Genomic DNA, 22643 nt, shown 5'->3' on the forward strand with positions numbered 1-22643 from the left:
TGTTCGTTTATGTAGAGGATAAATCCTCCCCCACATCCCTGCTGTTGGGCCGCACCGTCAAAGTACGCCCATGGGATATTCTTATCTATGAGAGGCGGGTCACGGGGCCTTCTGGCACGAGGTTGAGGTGGTTTCGGCATTTCATTATAGACAGTTATAATGCGAGCATATATGTGCGGCCATTTTGCGATTTTTCCATCAAAAATGATACGATTCCGCATCAACCATAGTTTCCAGCTTATGATAAGAGGCAGACTCTATATTTTGGATCCCCTGTTCCATTAATACCAGTCCTCCCAGACTCTGTTCAGATCGTCACCCTCCCAGGTGCCCATGAAGTGGATTACTGATGATATGCTATGCCATATTTCCTTCAAGATCGTGCACTTCAGAAAGAGATGTATTGTCGATTCAACATCGTTTTTACACAACGAGCACCAGGTAGGCCCGTGAATGGCTCGGTGCATAAGATTCTCCACGGTGGGGACTTTGTTTTTTAGTATGCACCAGAAAAATAATTTGGCCCGCGATGGCGCTGTAAGTTTCCAAATGGCCTTCCACCAGAAAGTGATCATGTCAGGAACTTTGTGAGAAATCAACACTTGGTAGCCCCCTTTTGGAGTATAGGTACCGTTGTCTGATTGGTTCCAGATAAGTTGATCCGGTCCCTCTTTTATCCTTATGTGAGATTCAAGGAGTGCTGTGATATATTCAGTCCATTCATGGTGCCAGCATTGGGGCAGATTGATGTGCTGTGTGGACTTCCATCCTTGGGCAAGAATGGTGGTATTGTGAGGGTCTGCTATATCAGCCATGACCTTGATGTCTTGGGCATGTATATGCTGTATAAGGTTCCTGGTTAAACGATGTCGTCCACCTCTCCCAATCCATGGGTCAATACCTATGCGGGCCGATTGTCCATTATTTATTCTCCAGATCAAATTGTCCCTGATAAGAGGCAGTGAATGTAGTAGTGCCTTCCAGACTGTAGAGATGCCATTTTTGGGCCAATTTGGGAGTCGAATCCATTCCATGATATTCATTGGCCAGATATATTTATGATAAGTAATGCTCGTCCAAAGATTTTGTCCAGTGATCAATGTCCACCCCATTTTTGCAACAAGTGCCTGGGCAAATAGAGGCAGGTCTTTTAGTCCCCAGCCTCCCCATTTCTTTGGCACAGCTATCCTGTTCCAGGCCACCTAGGCAAATATCCTCTTGTCTTGGTTCCCATTCCATAGAAATCTGTTACATATTTGATGTAGCCTGGCCAAGATGTTCCTAGGTATCTAGGCAAGTGCCATCCAATAAACAGGAGTGGCCTCAAGAACATATTTTACCAGTACAAGCCTGCCAGCTTTTGATAGGTATCTGTGGCTCCAAATTTTTAACCGCTTCTCCAGTTTTGTTACTAGCCAAGTCCAATATGCAATTTTCTGAGCAACAGGCTTTATCCAGTATCCTAGATATTTTAGACCCCGATCAAGTGGGGTGATTCCATAAGGAAACAGGCGGTGCGCATATTGGGACTCTTGGATGGATGTGCGAGTGTATATGATGGAGGATTTTGAGTAATTTGCTAGCATGCCAGTGGCAGATGAGAAGAGGGATAGGATCTTTGAGAAGGTGCGGGAGTCCCTGATACTGTCATCAAGAAAAATGATAACATCGTCGACAAACAGGAGATGAGTGAGATAGCAGTCATCTGATATCTTGAGACCACCAAGATCACCCACCCTCTTAGCTGATGCAATCGGCTGACTGAGGCCATCCATGACAATCAAAAAAAGTAGTGGTGATAGGGGGCAGCCCTGTCTGAGCCCTCTTTCAAAGTGGAAGAAGTGCGACGCAGATCCATTGATGAGCACACTGAAGGTAGGGGTGGTGATACAAGCCATGATCCATGTGATGAAATTGTGGGGGAACCCCAAGTGTATGAGAATCATCTTTATATATAGCCAACTGACATGGTCAAAAGCCTTAGCCAGGTCTATCTTTAGGGTGATGGCCTTTAGGTTTTTGGCCCAAATTGAGTGGATGGCTTCCTGGGCCGAGCCAATAGCTTCATGAATCTGGCGGTGCTCAAGGAAAGCAAATTGTTGAGGAGCAATATGTCAAGATAGGATTGGACGGAGTCGATTGGCAATGATCTTGGAGATGATCTTATAGAGGCAGTTGCAAAGTGAGATGGGTCTGTAGTCATCGAAGGAGGATGGGGAGTCCAATTTGGGAATGAGGGCGATAAAAGTCGTGTTGATGGCATTATACATTGATCCGGTTATTCGACATTCCTCCACGACTCTTAGCAGGTCATTGCTGAGAAGCTCGTAGAACGCCAGGTAGAATTCTATGGTCCACCCATCCGGACCTAGGCTTTTATCCTTTTTGAACCATTTCAAGGTGCCCTATAGCTCCCCAGGAGTCACTGGATCAAATAGTGGCTCTGCTTCATCCCCATTTACAAATCTTGGGAAATGACCAGCAATATTTATAATGTCAGCAAGAGTCGATCCTAGAGGGTTTTTGTAGAGATTCCTGAAATGTGTTGATCCCAGGTGAGAGAGTTTGTTAAATGTGTCGGCTACTCCTCCTTCTGGATTCGGCATGCTCCATATAGTGTTGGTGACCTTCCTGCCCTGTGCATAATTGTGAAAAAACCTGGTGTTTTCATCCCCTGCCTTTAACCATATAGCTCTGCTGCACATATGAATAGATTCCTCTCTATCTTTCAATATCTGATACTCCTGTCTTTCGAGAGCCACCAGGTGGGATTTATCTTCCGCCGTAACAAACCCCAGACCTCTTTCATCCATCAGTGTACAGAGCTCAGTTTCGATGTTCAGTAGAGCCGTATTTTACTGCTGAAGCTTCTCTTTAGCCCACTTGATGGACAGATGCTTAAGCTGGGCTAGATTGGAGCAAAATCCTTTTGCTAATGTTTCTGCTCTGTCAATCGGATTCGCAGCCTAGAAGTCCGAGACCATTCGTATATAAGATGGTTCCTGAAGCCATGTGTGATTAAACTTGAAGGGGGCTTTTGGTTTTTGGAAAGGACCCGATATCTCCAAGTATACGGTGAGTGATCCGATATGCCACCAGCTCCAACCCATTGTTTATATTGATGTAGTTGTTGTATAAGGGATCCTTTCATGATAAATCTGTCCAGTCTGCGAGCTAGGGCCGCCTCGCCCACCCTTCTATTCCGCCAAGTGGGGAGAGGTTTGTTCATGGGGACATCGGTCAGGTTGTTCCTTTCCATTAGATCTGTCATATAGCCAGTGATCGAGTCGACCTGTGCCATGGATCCCCAGGATTCACCATAGCCCAGAGAGAAATTGAGATCTCCTCCAATGATGATATTCTCTTGAGAAGCAATAGAAATTCCAAGTAGTTGATGCCAGAACTATTCCCTTTGCTGACAAGGACCAGAAGGCTGATCCCCAGTTCAGCTGTATAAAGATCAATACCCAAGTACCCTCGACCTCCCCAGGATGCATTAACTTTGATGGTTTTTGGATTGTACCCAATAGCGAGACCTCAAGATCGACCAGTAGAGTCTATGGCCAAAAATATCCACCCTGGGCACATATTGTTTAATGAATCAGAGATGAGATCAACCGGGCCAAGAGTCTCTTGAAGTAGAATGATGTCAATAGGAATAATCTCAAAAAGCCTTCGCAAGGCTAGTTTCTTTGAGGCACTAACCAAGCCTCTGCAATTGAAGGTGAGGCACTTCATGGGGGCATGTTGACAGGGGTGTTCATTGCTCTAAGAACCCCATCTATAGTAGATTGACGACCAGAGGCTACTTCAGCTCCAGCCCATCGGATAGCCTTTGAAAGGTCAGATTTTCGCCCACGGGATGTCAAGGAGGATGATCCAGGTATGGTAAGACCCAATCCAGAATATTGCAGAGGGGGATCCCGGGTGGAGATGCGAGGGCGAATGTTATAGCTATGGGCCTTTGATTCTCGAGGTGAGGAGGGAGGAGAAGGGTGTGAAGGAGGAGAGGGCAAGGAAAGAGCAGGTGTTGCCATAACAAGAGAGGATGGAAATGTGCAATGTGCAGCAGATATAGATGGTACATGCATGGAGGAGCAGAGAGAAATACAAGAGAAGGGAGAGGATAGAGATGTACCCGAAGCTTTTGCGGCTTCTGCTGTTGCCCATGATCTGGTGACTGGTGGAGAGGGCGAATAGTGAGTCGCAGCCGCTGTCAGTTGAGTCGAGGGCGCCGGACCAGGTGTAGAAGTGCGTTGATTCATCTGTGCCGCAGTCTTGGAGGGGATAGTAGGTGCAGTGGGGAAGTCCTCTGTCTTCTTGTTGAGGGGGCAGTCCTTAAATAGGTGCCCAACCTTATGACATCGTCGGCATCTAAATGGCACCCCCTCGTAGTCCAAGAACTGAATCCTGGTGTAGTTTCCACAATGAAGTGTAATTTTCTCCTCCAGCCCCTCACGGGTGTCCAAATGTACAAGTATGCGAGCGAGGTTCTGTTCCTTGATTCCACGAAGGTTTTATCATGATCAAGATAAGTCCCCAGAGCATTTCCTATCCGAATGAAGACCTCCTCACACCAGTACTGAAGAGGGAGACTGGGCAGGCGTACCCATAATGGACCAGCCCCAATTTTTTCTCTCTCAGGGTCGAAGAGAGGACTCCATCTCTTTAGTAGGACCGGTGCCATCTCTATGTGCCAGTATCTGCCGAGCACCAAGTTAGTGTAGGCCTCCTTTGCAAAGTGTAGAGCAAACCAGCCTCTGGGTAGCACTTGTACCTCAGGTAGTTCTTGTAGTACCCCACCCCAAATTTCCTTAACCCATTGTGTAAGTCGAGCAGCCGAATATGCCCGTCCACGAACATGGCCAACCAGAATAGTGCGAGCCATGGATGCTGCTTCCCCTATGGCAGAGGATTCCCCAAATTGGATCGAGATGTCCCTTGAGGTAGATTTAACGCACTTTGTTTTCCTTTTGCGCGAGCGGGGTGCAGATGGGTGGTCTGCAAGCGGATCTGATGTGCCGGCCGAGGGGGGGGGGGGTAGCTCGAACCCTAACCGCCGGAGTCTCAAAACATCCAGATGGCGAGTGTAAGGGAACCGCAGGATTTGGGGCCACCGGAGGAATAGGGTTTGCAGTAGGCTCCGCGAGGAGGGAGGTGACGGGCAGATGGGGGTCGAAAGGGGGCGACGGAGGCGCGATAGTAGCTAGGATGTGAAGGGTGCCGGGTGACAGAGGGGGTGAATCCAGAGCCGATGGAGACTGAGAGAGCCCAGCAGGGAGTGATGTCGATTGGGGATCCGGTAAGGTAACCACTAGGAGAGTGTGAGGGAATAGATCAGACTGATAGCTAGGGCCGGCTTCCGAAAAACCAAAATGAGGGCCACCAAAAATGATGCAGTCGGGATGGGGATCTTCGGTGTAGTCAACCTCCTCCAAATCCATTGTATCGCCCAATATACCTGCAGAGGAAGACATCGAAAACGACAGATGGCTGGTAAAAACGGGCAAGGAAACGTTACTGTCGGCGATGGGTATACGGGAAGTAATGGGATCGGGCTGCAGTCTAGGTATGCAGTTCTCCGGTTCCCTGCGGTGACCACAGAGGGTTATCCAAAACCCTTACGCAGTCCTGTGGTGCTCGCGCGCTCCATTCTTTGTTAGAGTAAATTATGATGTACAACAAGGCCATTGATATAATGGTTCCATTACTAACTCTTATTATCTTAATTTCTTATTTTAATTTTTTTTTAATATCATAAAAATCCAAAAATCAACATTCTTCATATACGAAGAAAATAAAATAAAATAAAAAAAAAAAATATATATATATATATATATATATATATATATATAGATAATCAAATAAAATTTCTAGGGGTGAGACATAGACACCATTGCTACCAGAAATCCATAATACCAAATTGAGACTACCCTACCATCATGCAAGACGAGTTAACTACAGTAACAATTTCTTCACACCAGCTACCTCCTTTTGCCTTTCAAACAAACCCGGAAAAAAGACAAAATGTGTTCCACAACAAATTATCATCAAACCAATGACAAAATTGACAAACCACTGTAAAATTAATACAAAACCCATATAATAACCAGTATTAGAAACTAGTGCAGTACCCATGGTGGACTATTAGTTTGAGATGATGACAGGAGAGAGGGGAGAGGAGTTTGCTTGAGGAGAGATCCCAACAGGAGCATCAATGACTGTGAAAACCTCATGTTGCTTATTTGAGTTAGTATTTGATTCCTATACAATAAGCTGATCCACCTTAGTCAGCCTGAACACAATGTAATCCAAGTTGTAGCGAATGTCCCATAGAGGTCTCTTGATCTCCTCTTGACCTGTAAATAGCCTATAATTGTTGACCTGCATATCACGAATGACCATACTTAACAATGTTTCCAACTGACGATGCAAAGAAATAGAATGGAGGAAGTGAAGCCTTTGCTTGCGGAATTTCCATGGATCGGGAGCCCACTTGAGGTTGTTGCCCCCAATCTCAGAATTAGAGAAATATATATTGTCCCCAAACTCCTTTTCCTCTAATTGAATTCTTTCCTTCCTCACTTCAAAAGGAACTAAGTCGAAGTGGTTGGCCACTAACTCCCAACCAAACAAATGCTAACAACGCAAAGAAGATGAACCTGGTGCACCACCACAATGGCTTGGTAGTCTTTATCAAGGGGTCATGGTTACATATAAAATTTGGACGAAGGAGAGAAAAATGGCACCTAAAAGTAGAGGGAAAGGGATACTTAATGTCAAGGGTGGGTAGGGCCTCAGCTCCACGAAAACAACAACCACTAAGGTGAGGATATGGGGTGAACTATGTGGCAGATGAAAACATAAAATGAAACCATGGCACTTAAACATAAAAGACACACTCAACTCCATGAAACCCCAAACTTTGAAGGAACACAGAGCATAGGAGACCCAAAACTTTAGAGCACCCGTAGTTCCTACTGAGCAATAACAATTTTCAGAACAAAATGGATAAGGTACCAAGGTAGCAAACTCTGCATACCAACATTGGACAACTGAAATAAATTGTTGGGTGTGTGTTATATTCTTTCCATGACTACCCCACGCACAGGGGGGTCGGAAGCCCCCCTGTATGTTGCGTCGGTAGTAGCAGGGGGGCGGTACGAAGAAAAATTGAACCCTATATTAGGTGGGCAGACCTACCTATGGTTTTGTGCATGGATTTCACGCATGGTTTTAGGCATGATGGTTTTTTGTCCATGGTATTTTGTAGATCCGGTAAAGGGAACTATGATTATGTTCTAATCCAGGGTTAATGGATTGGGGTTTATGGATGCTTTGGCATGTATATATATGTATTGTAACACTGAAAGGAATATAATGAAAAAATCAATTTGGTAGTCCTGGTTTTGGGATCCAGGGGAAAATCTCTATGTATATCTATTTTATGTTTTATTCTCTCGCCATAATTTATTTTCTGTCTGTTTAGAATTCGTATGTAGGTAATTTCTGTATGGGGTTAAAACCTACATAAATTCCAGCAAAGTCGGGGATTTGAGACAATGTGGAGGGAAACACGACCATCGATTTAAAAGAAGGACCAGACCTTGAATTATGTAAAAAGAGCACCAAGAACATTGACTCTTATAGTGGCTAACCAAGCTACAGAACAAATACCTGACCAGTGAGTGATTGACCGGTGAACAAACGCAAGAAGATGAAGGAGAATAACTAGTAGAAAAGCCTCCCTAAGGGCCCAAAGAAACTACCTTACTCATCTATGTACAACTTGACGATTGTAGTCTTGTGCCAACAAAAACTAAGACATGAAAATGTCACCACCCTGAGAGTTTACCCATGCATATATAGCAGGGCGAGGACATGCAAGGATGGAGCCTTTGAATGAAATAACCAGTGTGAGTGATATCCATGGCAAGACAAGTGTACGATAGGGCGTGTTCCTTAACCAGCCCAATAAACTCAAGAATCATATGCTCATGAATGAGCTCTACCTGTGTGTTAGAAATCCTTCGCTCGCAACCAATCCACCATGAGAGAGTCTCCCCATCTCAGGTGACAAAGAATGAAAGTCGTTGCTAAAGGGAATTTTGTAACCATATCCAAATGCTACCCACTGCGCGCATTTAAGCCGACAAGACCAGAGTAGGTGATTCCAGGTTGTAAACGGTAAAGGCGTCACGTGAGGAACACACAATGACAGATGGAAAGCATGGCTCTCAAACCAAGGATCGACACCTCGTGTGTCATACATTGCTCGACTTGTTAATCCTGCAACATGACCAAAAACGTTTACCGTTAAACCACCCCTTCAAGGAATAAACAATAATTTTGTTATCACATTAAAAATCAATTTAGGTTTATACCAATATGATTTTTTAAACAATAAAATTAATTATGATATTAAAAATCAATTTTTGTTAACATTTAAACAATAAAATTAATTATCATATTAAAAATCAATTTCTGTTAACATCAATATGATAAATTGAAGGATGTTAATATCAATCATATAGATAGGTCGCACTTTAATGCATGAGATTGAGATAAAGTGTAACTTGAATCGAGACCAAGGGCCATGCAAGTGTAGAATCTTATCCATTCTTTTAAAACGTTAATGTATTTCACTTCAACATGTGTATGAGATTAAAACTTTGACCTTTTCAAAAAGTTTCAATATTTAGACCAATAATAAAATTATACCCTCTCATTACTATCAAAATCAATGATGAATGTATATGACAGTAACTTGAATCGAGACCAAGGGCCATGCAAGTGTAGAATCTTATCCATTCTTTTAGAAGGTTAATGTATTTCACTTCAACATGTGTATGAGATTAAAACTTTGACCTTTTCAAAAAGTTTCAATATTTAGACCAATAATAACATTATACCCTCTCATTACTATCAAAATCAATGATGAATGTATAGGACATAAAAAGGGCTCTCGTCCTCAAGGTGATGGGATGCCATAGAATTTTGCAATAGATATTTTTTAATCATAATAACATTCTTTTTGGAGTTGGTGTACTTATTTTATGACAGGTTTCCAATTTTGGTCAATAACTTTTCATAAATAAATTCATTTTAAATATTTTAACAACTTTTCATTAATATTTTTTATTTTAAAACACCTATATTATTTTATATATATATATATATATATTTAAAATAAAATTATAGCACTCCATTTTTCTAATTATTATTAACTTGTTTTTTAATAGAACAATATATAAGGTTTATATATATATATATAAATATATCTTTTAATTTTAAAAATAAAAATATATATTTTTAATATAATAAAAAATATATATATTTTTAAAATTTATTGGATAATAAGTCTATAATTTATTGTTGTTTTCTAAAATATAATGTCATCTAATGTCATTTGTATAATTGTATCACAAATATATTGTATATTATTTGTGCTAAAGTTGGAGGTGGCAAGGTAAGGTTGAGTCGTCAAAAGTATTTCCAAAGTCCATTATATACAACTAGTTTGATTGTTGAGTAGAAAGAGTATGCCCTTCGTCATCCATGGTTATTTTCCTTTTGTAGACTTGTTGAGGCAATGACAATGGCTTCTTGGCAAGTTTCAGTTTTTTTTAAATGTCAAGGGGACCAAAACCCTGCTAAAGGGGGAGGTGGGGGACTTACGGACAATAATGTTTTGCACTTTCACCAACTTATATTCAAGAATTATCTTATCAATAAAAATAGTATGAGAAGTTTGCATTACAAACATTTATTGATGGCTTCAAGAATCTCAAACAAAGAATCATCTACATATGCATTTGTATTTACCTTTACATTCACATTCACAATTGTGTTTTCTCTCAGCTTACTTCACTTCAGCTACGAAGATGGTAGTTGCAAGCTCATCTACAACACCATTTGCAACTCATCCTCATCATGATCGACTGTTAGAACTAACCAAAACTAAAATCAGTACAATGTCAATAGAATTTTCATTGTCTGCCTCCAATATGCATGTCTTGACCTGTTGTGGCCTAGTCTTGAAAATTAGGGTTTGATTTGCGAACCTTGAGCAATGGGAAAAGGAAAAAAAAATTGTTTAAATTGAACCTTTAATAAGGGTTTTACTGTTGATTTCTAGTAGCATCAGATGTGCTTTAAGCCTCAAAATTTGCAGGGAGGTTAAGACACATGTATCTCAGAGTACCCAGAAATTGTTTTAGGAAATTTCACCCGGAGACAGTTTTATTAAAATAATTAATTGTTTTTAATGGACGCCTAATTCTAAACTTAGGAAATTAAAATAATTAAAGGGTATTAATTAAACTGGGGGTGAAACTTCTAGAAGAAGACGAGGATTAAGCCAAAATGATTTGAGCCATTGAATAGAATCTAATATGGGCCATTGATTGATCAACGAGACGATTATAAGAAGAGGCTTGATGGGAATTTGGAAAATACATCGGGCGTTAAGAGATCGGAGATCGATTTTCTTAAGAAAGCAGTGCAACAGTTGCCAGAAAATGTGATCAAGGATATTTCTTGCAGTGGCGGGAAGAGATAATTTTCCAGAGGAAGTTTTCCCGATCCAGAGAGTGCAAGGCAGAGCGTAGTCTAGAGAGGCAGCATAATGCCACACAGAGGCAACGTAGAGATGTGTTGTGGCAACACAGAGCTTAAGAGGGAGTTTGTATTTCTTTTGGGGAACAATCGGGATCTACTGTTAGAGACAGGGTGTGAGACCGGGATGCCAGAGTGCGGAAGTTTCCAGCGAGAAAATGATCGAGAGGAGGTGAAACACAATCCTAACAGTAGTGATGCAGTAATTGCATGGGTGTGACGCAGTACTGCGCAGAGGCTCATCTCCAGCGCAGATCAATGTCATATTTCCCAGTGACAGGGTGAGATAATCTCACTATCTTTTTGTCCAGTTAGATCTTTGTATAGGATTGCTAGTTTGGGAATCCGAAGAATTGTACTAAAAAATTACTGCATAATAGTACAAACCCTCAGCTGCTACACCGGTTTTCCCACATTGGGTTTTTTTGAGGACATTTGTCCAAAAACAATGGTGACACTTCTGTTTGTTATTTCTTTCTTTCTTAGTTCTTGTTCCAGCATATTATTTAAGTTGTGAAGGTTGTAGTTGTATTTATTTCGATGTTTACCGTATAATACTGTAAATAACTTGATTCGGTAGGAGAAATATAATCAGTTGCTGCAGTAGTGATTCGAGGATTCTGAATTTTCCCATGGTATCAGAGTGCAGGTGAATCAAGAGAGGAGATCGAAAGAGCCCAACATTGAGGTGAAGGAGGGAGATCAAAGTGTTGCATAGGTAGTAAATCGAATCCCCAGAGGGATTGCGCAGTCCAATCCAGGGGGGCAAGATTCTCAAAGAAAATCTCTCTTTGAGTGAGTTGACAGAGAGGTAAGATTTTCAGTTCGTGATTTTTCTAATTGTAGAGGGAGTAGTGTAGCAGTAGATCCAGCGATGAACAATCTTTAGGTGAGACACAGTTTTCTGCAACAGTTGTTGGGGCAGAAAAACATCAAAGGAAGGAAGGAGACACTTTTGAGGGATTTCTTCCTCATAGAATTCCTAGCTAGGGAATTTGATTTCTCAATTGCTGAGCAGTAGAAGAGAGGAGGTAGTTCGACATTTTGTTGGCGAAGATGGAAGATAATGGGCTAAGGGATCAAGATCGATTGGATAGAGCATCCAACTATGTGATCTGGAAGGCTAGGATCTTTTGCCTTCTAGATGAGCATAATATCAAAGACTATGTCGATTGTGTGGTTGTTGAACTTGTAGATGCAAATCCACTCAAGAAGTACAAGGTTGAAATGGAAAAGGCCAAGTAGTTGATCCTTGATGGAGTAAGGGATCACGTTGTATGTCACATTGTTGGCAAAGGAACTGCCAAGGAGATGTGGGATTCCTTGGCTATGTTGTATCATGGATCTTCCGAGTAGCGAAAGGTGTACTTGGAGGAGAAAATGAGATCCACGAGGATGCAGAAAGGGGAACACATTGATTTGTTCTTATCAAAGCTTCAGGAGGTCTAAGACTCATTGGCAGTTGTAGGATCAACACCTCAGCCCACCAAGATGGAAAAGTTGGCCCTAAATTCAGTCTCATAAGAATGGAAAGTGTTTTTACAGTATCTTGGTCAAAGAGAGATTGCCAAATTGAGAAGGGATGTGGGCCACTCTTTAGCAGGAAGAGATGAGGAGAGACTTAGTCAAGTGAAAACTTGATAGCAGCAGCACTAGTGGGACGAATCCCAAGGAGGAGGAAGAGAATGCAACCCTTACATCAAAGGGGCAGCAGGAGCAATGGAGGCAGAAGAAGGATGTCTCAAAGATCAAATGTTTATAGCATGGTGAATTTGGTCACTACGCTACATAGTGTCCTCTCAAGAAGAAAGGTGAGGACGAGAAACATTATCCGCAGGCTGCAACTGTAAAGATCGAGAAGGAGGGTTTTTCCATGATTTCCCAAATACCTCCAGGGGAGAGGTTGGGTGATCTAGTATTGTAGTTTGAAAGAACTACAAATGGGAAGGATCCTTGAGGAGTCCACCTCTTGGATCAATACCTTGCTACGGGAGCCCATATCAAAAGTAGCAGTATGGACCAACGTCAGTTGGTGTAGAGGAGTGTCAAAGTGACAGTTGCAGTGACTAGGAGCGCCAGAGACTGAGTAACGCGGAGCAGAGTTGGAAGCAGTGCAGTTGGCATAGTGCAGAGTCAGCAACAACGTAAAGGCTTTAGAGGGTTAGCGCAAAGATTAGCAGCAATCAGAACTCCAACAACAGATGCATCATGTTGAACACCTGTTCAGTATTCTGGATGTTTTTCTATTGTAGTTGTTGTAGAAGGCAACAAAAGCAGTTGACGCAGAGTTGGAGTGCGGATGCAATTCGCAGCAACATGCAGATTCAACAGCAGTACGGATGCAGCATTTTCACAGTAGTTGGTGGGTAGTGATGTCAGACATCAACAGCGCAGAGGGAGATGTTATAGAGTTAGGGTGATGTTTCAGCAGGTTGCATTATTAGAGCACATTCCTTGCTAAGAGGGAGTGTTGATTTTTGGTAGCATTGGATGTGTTCTAAGCCTCAAAATTTGCAGGGAGGCTAAGACACGTGTATTCCATAATACCCAGAAAACGTTTTCCACCCAGAGACATTTTTATTAAAATAATTAATTATTTTTAATGAATGCCTAAGTCTAAACTTAGGAAATTAAAATAATTAAAGGGTATTAATTAAACTGCGAGTGAAACTTCTAGAAGAAGAGGAGGATCAAGCCAAAATGATCTGAGCCATTGATTACAATCTAATATGGGTCGTTGATTGATCGACGAAAGGATTATAGGAAGAGGCTTGATGGAATTTGGAAAATACATCAGGTGAGAGATCAGAGATCGGTTTTCTCAAGAAAGCAATGAAACAGTTGCCGGAGAAGGTGATGGAGGATATTTCTTGCAGTGAGCGGCAAAGATAATTTTCCGGAGGAATTTTTCCTGATCTAGAGAGTGCAAGGCAAATAGGGTAGAGAGTAGTCTGGAGAGGCAGCATAGAGATACACTATGGCAGCACAGAGCTTCAGAGAGAGTTTGTATTTCTATTGGGGAACAATCAATCTAGTTATAGAGCCAGAGTGTGAGACTAGGAGGCCATAGGGTTGAATTTTCCAGCCAGCAGAGGATTGAGAGGAGGTGCAGCGCAGTCCCAGCAGTAGTGACACAGTAACCGCGTGGGTGTGACGCAGTACTGCGCAGATACTACACAGAAGCTCATCTCTAGTGTAGATCAGTGTCAGATTTCCCAGTGATGGGGTGAGATCATCTCATTCTCTTTTTTTCCAGTTCGATCTCTGTATAGGATTGCCAGTTTGGGCATCCAAAGAATTGTAGTCATAAATTACTACATAATAATACAAACCCTTAGCTACTACGCTGGTTTTCCCGCATTGAGTTTTTTCGGGGACATTTGTCCAAAAACAACGGTGCCACTTGTGTGTGTTATTTCTTTCTTGCTCAGTTCTTGTTCCCGCATATTATTTAAGTTGTGAAGGTTGCAGTTGTATGTATTTCGATTTTTATGTAAAATATTGTAAATAACTTGATTTAGTACGAGAAATATAATCAGTTGTTGCAGTAGTGATTCAGGGATTTCGAACTTTCACATTTACCATAACTTTCAAATTTGTGTAGAGCTTCACAAGATATTCAACATGGATTGATTGAAAATCCTCTCGATTTTAAGAAAGTGAATTCTTAATTTAAATTTCTTTCATTTATTCTTCTTCTTTGTTGCCTACCTAGATCAAAAGAAACATCAACGGAAAATGAAGCACCGAGAGGCTCGCTCACCTATGAGGGATATTAAAGCAAAAGTTTCTTCGACATCAAGCAAAATCTATGATACCAAGGATGCAATTATGGTTCTCAACTCAAATATAACCTAGTGATTTAAGGAAGAAATTAACCTAGTCCTAAAAATTGTAATGTCTTACACACACTAACTGTTAGTTTTGTGGCCTTCCATGAGAGAAGTTGTGAAACTTTTGTTGGATCTTATCCTTGTAGGTTATAAGTGGAATATATCCCACAAAGTATAGGACTCAAGGAATGTAAATGTTGTAGCTTATATCCGTGTAACACTAAATAAATCATGAACACTGATGAAAACTCCCAATGTAAATCAATACTACTACTACTTGAATGAGTGTTCTTCTTACTCTCTATAGGATAGATGAGATATGTATGATTCTTGTTGGAAGTACAATTCTTGGCATAAATAAATTGTTATAAAGTTAGAAAGGCTACCCATGTAATAGACTTTCTATCATATAATTTCTTTCTTGGTCATTAAAGTACGTTTTCTGTTGGGTTATGAAGGTCAATATCAACTAATATGAACATATTGTCTCTGATCAAAATTGCATTTCTAATTATACCATACATTAATCAATATCAATCTTCTATTTTCACATGTGTGCTTATCCATAATTGCACTATAATGAATTAAAAAATGTTTAGGTGTATTCTTTATTATATGTATTTTGACAATAAAGAAACATTTAAGCAATTTTATATTCAAACTTGTTCAACAGAATCTATGTTGGATGTAACACTTGTTTAATAACAAGAATATGGTTGTATTAGGCTATTATACCTCATTACATTCCTCAACACTAGCATTTTAATTATATGATATAGCATAATACACATAAAGTTATATGCCATGCATATACATAATACATTTAATCACTTCAAAATTTATACTTATTTGTTAACATGAATTATTTTTTCTAGACGGAAACACCTTGGTATTATGTCATTAAATAATTTTACAATCACTATTTTTTTTGTAAATTCAATTCTATTGATTCAAAAAAAACATTTTACATCAGGATACCAGAGTATCAACATACATTCTTTACATTTTTAATGTTACATACCATATTGACTCATGGGTTTTTCTTTTTTACCCTTTCTCCTTCTTACATTAATCCAACCTACAAAGCTATCAATCATAGTTGAATATGTAGTCGTATCCTCATTATTTTGAGAAAGCTTTGTAGCTATCGAATCTTACCTAATCATTATTTATTTCTCGTTACCAATTGATCATATGCATGGGTGCATGTTTTCCCATTGATTTCTAGCACGATCATCACTAAGTCCCTATGAACACATCAATCCTATGCTCCTCTGGAATATCTTTTACCCTTATATTCACTTTTTTGAAGTCCTCAATGTGCTCCAGCATTGAACCATTTTGTTTAAGATTTATCAATTGGCTAAAAAAGTGTTGCTTTTTGTATCCTCATAATGTGCTATCATTTCATCCGTAAAAATAGCCCAAGGGACAATTTGTTTACGAGAGCAAAGCCATTGATACCATACAAATTCATTTGGTTCCAAATATAAAGTTGGAATGCATACATTTTGTGTATTTTGCACATTATGGAGATCAAAAAATTGTTCCATCTATAGTATCCATGTTCCAAGATCCTTGCCATCAAACTTCCTCATATCAATCTTTAGAACATGGTGGTTCTTCGATCCAACGTTAGAGTCTATGAAATCATGATTAACATTTATTTTGTTCTCATCATGAGTTTCCTTTACAACCCTTTCGCCATTAGTAAGCATTTGTTGTAGAAACTTTGTCAAATATGTCTTCAAATTTGTCTGCAAATCTTCCATGCCTTTCTTTAAATCATCCATCTTAGCTTCCACGACATCCATCTTAGCTTCCATGTCATCTTAGCTTCTATGTCATTCATCTTAGCTTCTACGCCTTTCTTTAAACCATCCATCTTAGCTTATACATCTTTCTTCAAACCATCCATCTTAGCTTCTACATCTTTCTTTAAACCATCCATCTTATTTTCTGTTACTTTTTGTGCGAGTGAAATTTTTTGCACTTGGTCTCGTAATTTTGATATATCATGTTGCATTTCTTCCTCTTCTTAATGAGTCATGCTAGAGCTTTCAGGTTTCTTAATAGGTGTTTCCATTTTCTTTCTTTGGGGCATCAATTACCGATAATAATGCTTCACTATGCCCTTTGAATTCCATCAAACTAATTTTTCAAACCAAGCTTATGCAAAAATTTAAAAAAAACTACACACCTTTTTCCACTTTGTAGGAGCTCGATTGAATCTGATGTATCTCTGTAATTTTGAATCTCCCAGGTCTGAGATTGCTTCTTGTGGTAACCCCCTAAATCTTTCTAACCTCGCAAGTACCTCACAAGTTTGATCAAGCTTTGATTCTCCAATGAAGAGTTATGCCAAATCTCCCATGATGACCTGAGTATAGATTGGTTCAGTAGAGCGAACTTGTACGGGTCACTATTTCAACCTTAGGTTTTGAAAATGATACCCAAAAGAACTACAGTCCGTCCTCTTTCTGTAACTTCTTACGAAAATTCAATTTTATGCTTAGAGCGAAAGTTATGATGATTTTCCCAAGGTGACCTGTTTGGAATGTAATTTGGGGGTCTGCAATAACCCTAACTTCCTCAGATTTTATCTCTGAAAATATAGCGAGACAGGATCTGAAATTCGGAACCAAGATTCAAAACGATTTCATCTCAAATAGTTTTTTTTTTAGCTTCTTAAACGTCGCAAAAAAAGAGTTATAGCGAAAATTCCACGATGACCTATTTGGAGCAGCGAAACCCTAGAATCCAAAGCTCTGATACCAAATGTTATGAAACTAGCTCACAAAAAGATAGAAAAGATATATGAACGCCTTAGAAATAAGCCTCTTTGAGGGAGAAACCTCATTTACATTACACAAATGAATAATTCTTGGATGATTCAAATGAAAAAACCTCCTATCTATATATAGGAGTCTAAGGGGTCACAATATAACCAAGCTGACTTAACAATAATAATATAAAGGCACAAAAATAACAATAGAGGGATTCTATAGGGCACAATAATGACAATATGGGGACAATAGGGGCACAACAATAACAATAAGGGATACAATGACAATAGTAATGGGGGAATCATTAATATTATAGGGACCTAACAATTGACCTTTTCCAACGGGTTCCCCTCTATTGAAGGCTGAGTCGATACTACTAGGGGTTGATTAAGATTGGGAGAAATTGATTTGTCAGGGATGACTTTTGTTGCTAAGAGTAGTCCTTCTTTTAACCTGTAGAATGCTTGGTTCTTGTAGCAGCCTTCAGATTCTACCATCCACAACTAATTTTCTTCGAATCTTGGGTGCCAAACGCCCCTTTTGAAGAAGGACAAGAACTCTGATGGTGCCAAGGTTGTTGAAAGATTCTACACCTAAAAGCAATGTTTTCATAATATAGTGGTTGATGATACTTTTTTCCCTCACACGTGAGGATTAATTTTGTCTGGTAATCTTTCACTTGAGATCCACTTCAATGCATAGTGAGACAAATACGATGATCCCTTGTGCCAATCTCCCGTTGTCTCGCATGTGAGGATTAATTTTGTCTGGTAATCTTTCACTTGAGATCCACTTCAATGCATATTCAGACAAATACGATGATCCCTTGTGCCAATCTTCCATTGTCTAGTTTAATGACGTGGTTTATTGAATCTCCAATATCTTTTTGGATCTCTCGTTGGATCTAGTGGAGAGTTAAATTTGGTAGCCTTACCCATATTGTAGTGGCCAGTGATTTCATAGTATTTAGATTAAAATACGTTAACAATGGTTGAACTGAAAGACTAGCTCGGCCCCATACCTAGGGTCTTTGGTTTGAAACCTTCTATAAATTTTCCATACTTTTAAAGATAACCACAAAAATCCTTTCAAACATAATATAAAATCAACATTATGAGACTAGTCATGGTGAAGCCAATCCCAAAGAGTAAATGTCGAGAGCCAAAATCAGTTAAAACGACACATAATTGCCCAACGTTTGTAACTTGTTTCCCAAATCTTCGAGAGAATAGTGATCATTGCAAGATTTGGTGTGTCCTTAGATTTATCAACCATAAAAGCTTGACCTGGGAGCTCTTTTAGAGTTTGAGAATTGGAAGAAGGGTTAAGGCCATTCTTAAAGGACATGGGCTTCAAGTTTGAAGTGACCCCCTGTCCCTAACACCATTATTCAGGTATGAATGAGGGAGATGGAGGCATCTTTCTTAATGCCATAATTCTCGAGACCATTAACCATTTTGAGTTACCTTCCTTCATAAAGGAGCCTCATTGACCCCATAGGAATTCTTGTATGCTTTTTAATGTTGGTAGCTAGCATGAGTACAGAATCCTCTTCTTCAACGATGATGCATAGGGGCTCCCCAAACAAGGATCTGACAAAAATTGGGAATTTTTGAAAAGAAAAATTCTCAAAACTCTGTTTTGCGTGAATTGAGTTTAGATCTAAAATCTTTGGTTCCACTTCAAGAAGCAGGAAACATGAACCTTGATTGAACTCCACGAGTAGAGGAGTAACCTCAACTGGCTAGAGAGTTTTGTTAAACATTTTTCAGGTTCTCTCGTACCCCCGGTGAACTTCTCATTTAGGTATTTCCACAAACTATTTCCTTGACTTCATCCTAATTGTGCATTCATTAACCTCATGATTCCACGCGAGCTCAAAATCCCATTGAATGCCCACCCGAGGTTGGCCATTTATTTCTATTATCGATCCATTGCAATCTACGCCAAATGCTAATGCTTCTATCTGAATGGATTCATGGGGAATCTTCGCAGCAGCCATAACTGTTGCACTAGGCCTGAAGGCAAAGGGCGGGGATGTAAAGGGGATGCATAGAATTCCTATAGTTGCAAACCCTATCCCGCCATTTCTAGGGAGGTTTGCATACAGGTGACATTTTGCGAGACTGGTGATCGACAGAGTAGTCATCGCTCCTTTCTTCTAATTTTATATGTCACTTTAAAATGTTACCAACTTCCTAATAATATAGCAACCTAGATAAGTAAGGCACAATAGCTATTATAATATTGAACTATAATTAAAATGATTAACAATAGTAATTGACACTAAATAGTAATGTCATTAATTAACTTTATAGATAATAAATTTCTCATAGAAATTAATATTTATAAAGTAATCTTCAATCAACTTAACTTTTAATAAAAAATAAAAATAAATTATGTTGTTATTTTAACTTATAACTTATTTTAATCATTAAAATGTTAAATCTAGGTTTATGCTTATGTAATAATTTTTTTGTCAACTGTAAAATGGTGTAGAGCCTCATTGTGTTTATCTTTATAAGTGGGGATTAAATCAATCTCTCTAATTATAGTACTCTTATTTTGGTTTTCTTCAATTGATAATAGCAATGACGAAAATCCACTTATGCCTGCTCACATTCCTCCAAATGAGCCCATTGAACATATCTGGAGGAATTTGAGAGGGCAGAAGTGGATTTTCATCATTGGTGTTATCAATTGAAGAAGAAACCAGAATAAGAAGAGAAGGTGGCATAGGTGCCAAAAATGGCCTGCAGACCGAAGAGGGCATAGCCATCGAATTAGGCTTGCAGAGAAATAAATTTTCATCAAATTTAACATCTCTTCTAATAATTATTTCATTAGAGTGAGGTTGAAGAATTCTATAACCTTTTACATCTTCAAAATATCCAACAAAAATACACTTCTCACTTTTAGGCTATAAATATTTCCTTTTTTCATCAAGAATGTGAGGCCATGCTAAACTATCAAAGATATGAAAGTGGCTTACATCTGGCTTATTGTTATTCCATGCTTCTTCTAGTGTTATATTGCTTAAATCCTTTGTGGGAGTGTGATTTACTATGGAATTTGCATATTTGATTACTTCCACCAAATAATGAAAGCTCAATCCCTTAGATTGAATCATATGATTATCCATTTCCTTTAATGTATGATTCTTTCTTTCAGTAACACCATTTTATTGTGGTGTATATGGAACAGTATGTTACATTTGAATGCCTTGTGTAGTGCAGTAAGTTGTGAATTTATTGTTGACATATTCACCTCCATTATATGTTCTTAGTCTTTGTAATTGATGTCCAGATTGTTTTTCTACAAGGGCCTTGTAGGTTAAGGAAAAGTCAAAAACTTTTCTCCTAAGTTTTAAGAAATAAACCCAAGTGCATCTAGAGAAGTCATCAATTAAAGTTAAGAAGTACTTGATCCTAAAGAAGGAAGGAGAAGAAAGTGGATGATCTAGGATCTTTTAAAAGGACTTGGCTTGTAAAAATGTTCAAGTGTGAATGATAAAACTTAAACCAACAATTAACTTAAATCAAGCATGAAAGACTTAAATGAAGTTACACTTAAAACGAAATGTAGAATATCGAGAAGAGAAACAAAACAACCAATTGATAATGGAGTTCATCCAATAGGGACTACGTATCCAGGTCCTGACTCCAAGAGAGTGGCCTCTTTATTAATTCAAACTCTAAGCATTAAAATGCTTTATTACATCACCAAAATGCCTCAAAAAAATGCAACAAAAGTAAGCTCTCTACTAGTAACCAGGAAGTGGCCTCTAAAATGCAACCAAAATCCTCCTTTGGTTGCTACAAATTTGAGCTCCAAAAACTGCTTTGTTATAAAATACACAAGCATCAAAAAAATGAGCTTAAATCTCTTGGCACTGTAAAAATATTACAACCCCAAGCCTTGTGGCATATTGGTAATCTATTTGGTTTAAAAAATGTTGGTGATATGCAGCCATAGGGTCGAGCTTGCAAAGGTTGTGGCCCCATTCATTACATCTATATAAAAATAGGACCCGCAGTGCATTATTGTTATAACCATATAACAATATCCTTACCAAATATAACACATGTCATTATAACTTATAACTCTATGTATTTGCATTTATAACCATAAGAACCATTTATATAATACATAACATTATATTCAAACAGTGATATTATGTTTGGTCCAATCATATGTTATCTCATGGCATGTTTTTTTCCAATTGATCCACATTGGCTCAATGTTGTTAACCCTCCATTAAATAATGTTGTTGGTTTTGTTACAACGAATATAACCAATATTTTATATGGCAAATTTTATGCCCCAAATGAACCATACTATATATGAACCATCGCGTGATCCAATATACATTGGCCCATTGTAACAATATGCATTTGATTGGAGGCATTAAACGATATTATTGGTTCCATTGGTTGTCAGGGAGGTCACATGGTCATTCATGTTGCCTTCCCCCCCCCCCTCCCTTTTTTTTTTTTTTTGGTTACAAAAAACATTTAATAAGGGATGCGTCTATTACATAATAAACCCAACATGTTGCCCATTGGTTAGTTTCCCTGCCTTGCAACTCGAAGTTCATGTGTTCGAACCCTCCCAATGCCTATTCATTAAACCAAACTTTTAGCGTTCTTAGGTGCCATGTGGCACCCTTTGATTGGGTCACGTGGAAGCCTCCCATTCAACCACAACGTGTGTCCAGTCATTGCCATGTCAACCTTCGCCTACTAGATCTGTGGTGGCTCAATGCTACCTGTCATCTTTATATTATGCCACATGTTGAGCCCAAATTATGCCACATCACTCTGTTCGTACTTCCACGTTTCATGTCCAAATGTTGACTCGTGTCCTTATAAGTTTGACTTTTTTCCTATTGGTCAAAATACTCAAACTACTATAAATTTTGCATATGAACTATGTTCGACGCGATTCAAGTTGTGTTGGAATCGTCTAGTCGATCTCTTCAACATGGAATTGTTTTCATCAAATTGTGAGAACTTTGAATTTTAAGCCATTTTGGATCCTCCTGGATCAATCCTCCCCACTGAGAGGATATTGGACCTCCAAAATGTTACTAATCAGATACTAAGTGTGGGATTTGACTCCCCACTTGTCTGGTATCTGTCCACCCTATCTGAGTGCCCTGCTCATCACAATCAACTACATGAAAGCTATAATAACTGAAAACATATTGTTATCCATTTCTACTTTCCCACATCCTTATGCATTTATCACTTCAACTACTACCCATGCGCTAAACTTTATTAACATCAATAATTACAAGAATGTTAATGTTATACAACCAACTCAGAAAACAAAAGAAAAGATAGATCAATGACTTAAAAGTTATCCTCTTCATGGGGGGAACCTCCTTTACATTATGTAAATGAAA

General features: G+C 39.2%; 1 protein-coding gene across 1 annotated transcript; it reads right to left on the minus strand.

The window, feature by feature from the left end:
- Positions 1-1289: 1289 nt before the first annotated feature.
- LOC149214855 (uncharacterized) lies at positions 1290-1775 on the minus strand. Its single transcript, XM_089389525.1, has one exon. The coding sequence runs from the start codon at positions 1773-1775 to the stop codon at positions 1290-1292; it is 486 nt and encodes a 161-aa protein (XP_089245651.1).
- Positions 1776-22643: the final 20868 nt, after the last annotated feature.

Source organism: Pinus tabuliformis, chromosome 1_1 (assembly GCF_031772625.1).
Source record: "Pinus tabuliformis cultivar Carrire ecotype Pingquan chromosome 1_1, CPIR1, whole genome shotgun sequence".
In the NCBI taxonomy this organism is placed as follows: Eukaryota; Viridiplantae; Streptophyta; class Pinopsida; order Pinales; family Pinaceae; genus Pinus; species Pinus tabuliformis.

What these genes read in the sequence shown, in the direction of transcription:
- LOC149214855 (XM_089389525.1), bottom strand. Translation starts at nt 1,775, where the DNA reads ATGGATGGCCTCAGTCAGCCGATTGCATCAGCTAAGAGGGTGGGTGAT.